This window comes from Notolabrus celidotus, chromosome 5, assembly GCF_009762535.1.
Source record: "Notolabrus celidotus isolate fNotCel1 chromosome 5, fNotCel1.pri, whole genome shotgun sequence".
NCBI classification, from domain to species: domain Eukaryota; kingdom Metazoa; phylum Chordata; class Actinopteri; order Labriformes; family Labridae; genus Notolabrus; species Notolabrus celidotus.
Genome location: NC_048276.1, coordinates 6,549,366 through 6,556,649, shown reverse-complemented (window position 1 = coordinate 6,556,649; position 7,284 = coordinate 6,549,366). Strand labels below are relative to the sequence as shown.

General features: G+C 41.0%; 1 protein-coding gene across 2 annotated transcripts in view; it reads right to left on the bottom strand.

Annotated features, from left to right (window-relative positions):
- Positions 1-2,507: 2,507 nt before the first annotated feature.
- coro6 (coronin 6) overlaps positions 2,508-7,284 on the bottom strand; it is a 29,439-nt gene continuing 24,662 nt past the window's right edge. For both annotated transcript variants that reach the window (XM_034683841.1, XM_034683840.1), the window contains exons 7-11: positions 7,098-7,202; positions 6,777-6,922; positions 6,478-6,535; positions 5,392-5,619; positions 2,508-3,522 (exon numbers count right to left, since the gene is read on the bottom strand). In XM_034683841.1, the coding sequence (XP_034539732.1) occupies positions 3,334-3,522; positions 5,392-5,619; positions 6,478-6,535; positions 6,777-6,922; positions 7,098-7,202 (726 nt within the window). In that variant the 3' untranslated portion in view covers positions 2,508-3,333. The remainder of the gene's footprint in view (positions 3,523-5,391; positions 5,620-6,477; positions 6,536-6,776; positions 6,923-7,097; positions 7,203-7,284) is intronic.

The following is a 7,284-nucleotide window of genomic DNA, read 5'->3' as shown; positions in this document are numbered from 1 at the left end:
TTTTGGTGTAAATGTTTTGCTCACAGTTTCTAAAATAAATAAAAACACAAATTCTTTAGCCCTTGAAATTTTTCCAAAGTAATTTCAAACCTAGAAATTATTTTTTCCATATTGCACAACAATGTCGTACATATTTTGTAGCAAAACAACAAATTTATTGTATATTTCTTCTCTGAATTGTTCAATTTTTAGTGGAAATCAATGAGCAAAAGATAATTATTTACTAGTAGGGAGCCATTGTAACATTCGACTAGTCATCAATCATCATGATACAGCAGGTTTCATATATAAGAATACAATATAGATTATAAATATCTCAATTTCTACTCTAAATGTACCTAATTATGTCATTTAAACATGTTCTTAAATAATAAAAAAGACTGTATGTTGCTTTATGGAATGAATAATGTATGAAATTTAATAAAATCATGATTGACAGATCTGCAAACAAAAACCTACTGGTTCAATTTTGATACACACATTTTCAACACTGTTTGGCTACAAATTAAGTCATCAATCCAGTAACTATTCCTCTTGAAGTTTCAGGAACAATTTGAAAATGTTTCATCAAATCTTTTTCAAAATTGGCCGAATTACCCCTGAAAAACCTTGAGTGGGCCGCTGAACCACAGCTGCCTTTTTGGATGTCTGAAGTGACGTCCTTCTGCTGCATGTGTCAGATTGTACACATCAGCAGCCTGTTGCACCAGCTGTGCATAAGTTGAGTCCTAAGTTAGGGTGTAAAGCATAGACTGTATAAAATATGGACGTAGTATCCGTGACGTCACCCATCTGTTTCCGAGAGCTGTTTTGAAGCAAATCGACGGCAGCAGCCATATTGGTAATGCGGAACTCAACTGGGCAGAGTGTGACGTAGTGTGAGTCTCTTAGCCAATGGCTGTGTGTTCCCGATCGGGAGTCAAGTCAGTCATGTCCTTATTTGGGCAAAACTCGTAATCTTAATATCTTCTTAACCGCCATGTTAGAAAAAAATTCACCCCCCGTACAGTGTGTGCCATTAGAGAGATTAGCGTTGTAGGGCCAAGCCGTTTTTTGAACCAGGCTGTAAACATGTTTATTAATGCTGCAAAGATCGTCTTTTTCCCATTCATATCTATGTGGTTTCCGGTGTTTCTGCAGCCAGCCTCAAGCGGATTTTCGATGTATTGCAGTTTATATCACTTCCGCATTGGCTTCATCGTTTGAGACCGGAGTTTGCCGCTTGGTGTAAAGTCCTCCCTAAACCAAACGTTGAAACTAGTTAGTTTGTAACTTAAGTTGTGACATAGTTTGGTTGCACCACGGAGACGTAAGGTTCATCTTTTTTTTTTTTTTTTTAAAGTTATATTTTTGGCCTTTTTGCCTTTATTTTATAGGACAGGTGGAGAGAGACAGGAAATGTGGGGAGTAGAGAGTGGGGGAAGACATGCAGGAAATGGTCGACCGGCCGGGAATCGAACCGGCGACCCCTGCGACGAGGACTGTAGCCTCTATATGTGGGGCGCTTAGACCGCTAGGCCACCAGCGCCCCCATCGTAAGGTTCATCTTAACTAGTAGACAGTAACGTCCAAACTAACCATAACATTGTCGCAGATATGACGTTTATACTTCCAGCAGCCAATCAGAGGAAAGCACCACTTTTGATGCATTGTTATCTTTCGTGCCTAATCGTCTCAGAGCTGACCAACGGCTGAAACAAACTAAAGTAAGGTGATAACTACAGCCTCAATCCTTAATGGTACAATTATCAACTACAACATATGTTAATCATAGGAGAGCAAATCTTGGTCATCATATTTTTCCAAAGGATTTAATCTCTCGCGGATATCGCGGATATACAGTCTATGGTTGCAGACGTCATATAGCTTGGAGGACCCTCTGTATCTCCTCATCATCCCACTTTTCAAAACGATGCGCCATGGCAGCCGATATACTCTACGGAGGACTTTACACCTACTAGGAGCTAAGTGTAAGAATTAAGTTGCAACTTAGGCTTACGTTGGAACTATCTCAGCTGGTGCAACGCCCAAAACGTTAGTAGATTGTAAACTTAATCCTAAATGAGAAGTCACGTTCAAACTAGGCTACGTTTGAACTTACGCACAGCTGGTGCAACAGGCTGCAAGTGTTTTCGGAAAAAATATATCACACTGATGATGTAGAGGTCTCAAAAACTGATGAATCAAATATGATACACTTGGCGTTATAGGGTTAAATTGATGCTGAATTAGCTGATGTGTGCCTGAGAAGCTTCTCTTGTCATAATGCCATTGTTCTTTAATTCTCCTGTTTGTGAGCAAACATGAAAAATAAGGACTGAGCTGTTCTTTTTTCTTAATATCACACATATTGAAATCTAAATTATGATTCACTCTTCCAAAAAGCTCACCTTAGTTTCCACACATGCATATTGTTATGGTCATAGGCCAGCTAGCCACTGAGCTGATGTTGATGATTTTTTCTGGACGTGTGTGACAACAGAGAAAAGCTGAAAACACTCTTTAAAAAACATGTTTTTATTGTCGTCATGTGTCGAATGTATAACCCTTTACAGAACACAAAACATTTTGCTTTTCACATTTTGCTACAAGTTCAACAATTCTCCTCCTGTTTCCTTTTTCAACTATTTACATTTTGAAAAGTTTTCAGCAGGACTCATTTCAATAAACTGGTCAGTGATTTGCCTGAGGACCAGGCAGATTCATGTGTAGGGGTGTGTGTGTGTGTGTGTGTGTGTGTGGTGTCTGTCTTTTTTATGGTGTGTGTGTGTGTGTGTGTCCAGTGTTTGGAGTTCAGAACCCAAAAAATGCATCGAAGCAGAATGTTTTTGGTTTTTTGCTATTTTTGTATATTTTTCTCACACGGTTATTAAAAAAAGTTTTGACTTTCTTCAGCTCTTTGAATCAACATACTCATGTCCCTCTGACTTACAGCGCCCACGGTCCACTTTATTTTTTACACACACATTTTTTTACTTCCAAAGATAGACTGTGTTTGAACCAGGAAGTGGAGTCTGTAAAGAAAACACTGACTATGAATGTATTTGTCACAATTTGTTAGACATTTACACCATCCACACTCATCTCCTTGCAGCCTTGTACCTTCTAAAGGCAGTTCTGTGTAAATGGAGAGGGGAAAAATGTGTCTTTGAGTTACAATAGTTGTTCCGAAATGCCGACCAGTTCTTCACAAAGTGTGTTTCATGCACATCAGTCAGTGCCGTTGGTGTACTGGGAAAGCTTATCCTCCAAGTCACAGATTCTCTTCTCCTGGGACAAAACTGTGGCCTTCAGATTCTGAATCTCCTCCAACAACCTCTCAAGCAACTGAGGCTAGAGAGGAAGAGAGGAGAAGAGAGAGAGAGAAGAAGAAAAAGAGAGGGAAAACCAGGAAACAGAAGAGGAAAGGAAACAAGACAGTGACAGGGAGGGGAGATATAAGGATAAAGAATAACAGAAAGGGGAAAAATAGGTCAAGGACAGCGAGTAACTAGGAGAAATAAACTGAAATAAAGAAGGGAGCTTTGGGAGAAAAAGTGTTCAAAGGGAAGAGAGATAAACAGAGATGTGTTAAATAGAGACACGGTTATTTAAAGTGATGATACAGGCTGCAAAGATGAGAGATGGCATCCTTCTTGTTATTGGAAATGTGCATCATAGAGCTGATGGTGACATTATTCTGTTTTTCTGAGGGACAAACATGAAGATTTGCACGATTTTGACCAAAACTATAATCACAGTTGTTCAGATCAACATTTAGATCCAGAGAATCAACACGGTGCAATTCATGTTGCAATAACGAAAGCTGTCCCTTTCATTACTTCATCCATTAATGTCCCCGTGGTGTATTAGCTGATTTTAATTCATTCTGTGCATTGAAATGCTGCCGTATGTTTTCTGAAGCAGCCTGTAATGATGCTGACCCCACTCAGTGCAGCAGAATGCAATAACTCTCCTTGGCCCAATCTCAATGTTCACCCTCAAGCACTCACTGATTTTGAGGCGCGTTCCCGCTAAGTCCGTGAGGGCTTAGGGCTGTCCCACTGTGTGAGGGATCTCTTACTCCCCTCTATCTGTCTTTCCAGACCCAACTCGGTCGAGGCATGATGGCTGTCTAACATGAGTCTGGTTCTGCTCGAGGTTTCTGCCTGTTAAAAGGAAGTTTTTCCTCACCACTGTAACTAGCTAAATACTGCGATGTGCAATGCTCATGATGGATTAAGGTGGGGTCAGACTGAGTCTTGAAGTTGGGTCTCTGTTCATAATTTGACATAGAGTGGTCTAGACCTCCTATGTTTGTAAAACGTCTTGAGATAACGTTTGATTTGATTTGGCGCTATACAAATAAAGATTGATTGATTGATTGATCTTTATGCCGCCTTTCCGAAAGTGGGCATTTTTGCAGACTTAGCCTAAGGGAATTACCCAGAGTTCATAGTATTGTGACGTGAAACACGGAATTCCCAGGGGAAGCCTGCAGGCTTGGAAGGGTAAACGAGCGCCATAACATGAATTTTAAAAAAGTGTGACAGTAAAAAAAGAAGCATGAAAGTTGCAATAAAATTCACAGGCAAAAAAGTTTGCCTGTAAGTATTAATAAAAGTATAATTTATATATTTATAGTTATATAGCCTATTTATATATTTTAAATTGTGTGGTTAAGCAGGCTATACGGTGAGATCATGGATCACATGACAACCGGGCAGTCCGTCCCTTAAGCGCCTTGAATTTGAGGATAGTAAAAATTGTGCAATCAAAATTCCTAATATCACTAAGGTGAGTGTGTGACGTCATGCAGGTCACGTGAGAAGTCGCAAAGTGATGTCCCATTCCCAGCCCTTACCGCCTCCTGTCCTCAATCACTTTCCAGGTGACGTCGATTAAGTCAAGAAGGGCTCAGGGAGGAAATTGAGATTAGGGCCAGAGTCTCGAATTATTTTGCAAATGTCTATGAGACACTGAAGTCTGGTCCTGGCTCACCGCCTCCTCTCACTCACAGTCAGAGCGTTTAGAGGCGGGGCTAACACAGACAGACAGGCGCCTTCCTTATGCTCGTATTGATTTGCATTAAGCGCATCAGAGTGCTTCTAAAGCATACAGGAAAAGGGCGTCGCGACTTGTTATTCAAAGTATTTTATCAGAATCAATAATGGAAACATTTACTGGCTGCAAGTAAGTGACCAGATGAGTGTTTGACAGACAGCTGGCGCTTTAAAGTTCTGTTAGAGAGCGTGTATTGTGATTTTTTTTACATGTGAAGCACGTATTTTGAATATTATAATCACTGTCAACTTTGTTTTCTTAGTCCTGGGTTATCGCAACTCATTTTCTTCGATTCACTGTGCAGCCCTAATATAAACAAAATGTGTGCATGTAAGAAGAAGACCTTACCGGCAGACTGTTGGTTTCCAAAGTGGACATGCTGCGTCGGGTGGTGGGTCTGGAGTCCAGCACGTTCTTCTTTGCCACTTTGAGCTCTCGGCTCTTCGGTGGCACGTAGCCGTCCCTCAAGGACACCAGGATTGGATCTTCATCACGGCCGTCCAGCCACTCCTCCGGCTCCATGGCCGGCTCAGGCCCTGCTGTGTCTGGATACAGGTCGTCCTGGAAGAGGTCCGACTGTACGAGACAGTTGGTCGGGTAAGAGTATGTTTAGAAATGGACTGTGCATCCGTAGGACTCAATCCATCACAACAAATGTTATCTGAAGACTCTTTACAAACAGAGCAGGTCTAGACCGTACTCTATGTTCTATTATTAACAAAGACCCAACATCAAGACCGGATCAGATCCAGTCCCATCTTACAGACAGGACTCAGTCTGATGTCATCTTAATCCACCATGAGCAGAGCACTTTGCAGCATTTAGCAAGTTACAGTGGCAAGGACAAACTTCCTTTAACAGGCAGAAACCTCCAGGAGTACCAGACTCATGTTAGACATGAGTCATGATTTCTATCTTTCTGAGAGGATGAGTGCAAGAAAAGTTTAAGAGAGGAATTATGCATTAACACGAGCAGAGCTATGATGTCATGACTGATTAAGGTGCAGCTAATTTGAAGTTCTCTAGCCTGTACTCTTTTTGTTAGTTTTATATTTAACAATGCATCATGATTTATAAACCAATCAAATGCAGTGTAAAAAGCAAAAGTGTAATTAGCAAAAGTATGTACTTAATATAAAGAATTATTTAAGAAAAGATAGAAGGAGTAAAAATAATATTTCTCTCTAAATGCAGTTTAAAAGATGAACGAACAGGTGCTGATTTGGCCTAGTGGTTGAATCGCACGCCCATACAGCAGGCGCTCTCCTGCTTGTCATTCCCCCACTCTCTGTCTCCTGGTTTCCAGCTCTATTCCCTGTCCTCTCCTCTCTAATGAAAGGTGTAAAAGCCCCCCACCAAAAAAAACCCACATTTGAGACTCTTAGACATTCATAAACGCTTGTAGAATAAGATTGGTTGGTGAGTCAAGCTTACTTTTCTGGGAACTGTCATTGTGATGGGCTCACACTTCTTGTCGAGGAGCTTAAATAACCTGCAGGGAGAGGCGAGGAGATGAGAACAAAAGAGAAAACAGAGGTTGATGCACATTGATGAAGTTATTACCTCCTGCAGATTCTGAGGTTGCATTCAGAGCTACGTCAAAGGTTGCTAAACACATATGTGCCGGTTAAAACCGTGCATTACTTACACAACCTTTAGACGTCAGCTTCACCCTTTATAAACTCCCAAAAGGCTGGTGTCTCATTCACTGTGTTGCATGATGGGTAAATTACCTGGCAATCTCACATTTGGTGACGTCCACCCCTCTCTTCGGCATGAAGCCCATCCCTCTCTGAGGCTCCTTACTACTGAAGGTGTTAAGGTAATGGACGTATGGTGGCTCTTCTGTGATCTCAAAGTAACGGATACTGCTGTCCCCCTGCCCACACACACACACACAGAAACACACACACAGAGAAACACACATGTAAAAACAAGCCAAACACACACGACACACACATGACACATGGAGTACATTGGTTTTAGACATTCAGCTCATTTACAAACATTATTTCAATTACTATAAACAAACATAAACCTTAATATCTTTGTACCTTTCCACAAAGGTAGACCATGTTGGCGTCTGCATCATAATATGGTAACATTACTCCATTACTTGTGTCCAACTCCAACACAGCAATAGGTTCCTCAAAGTTTGTCTGAGGAGAGGGGAAAAAAGACACTGCACTGAAGAACTCTTTCTTTTTTTAACGGCATGAACACAGAGTGCGGAATGTGGAT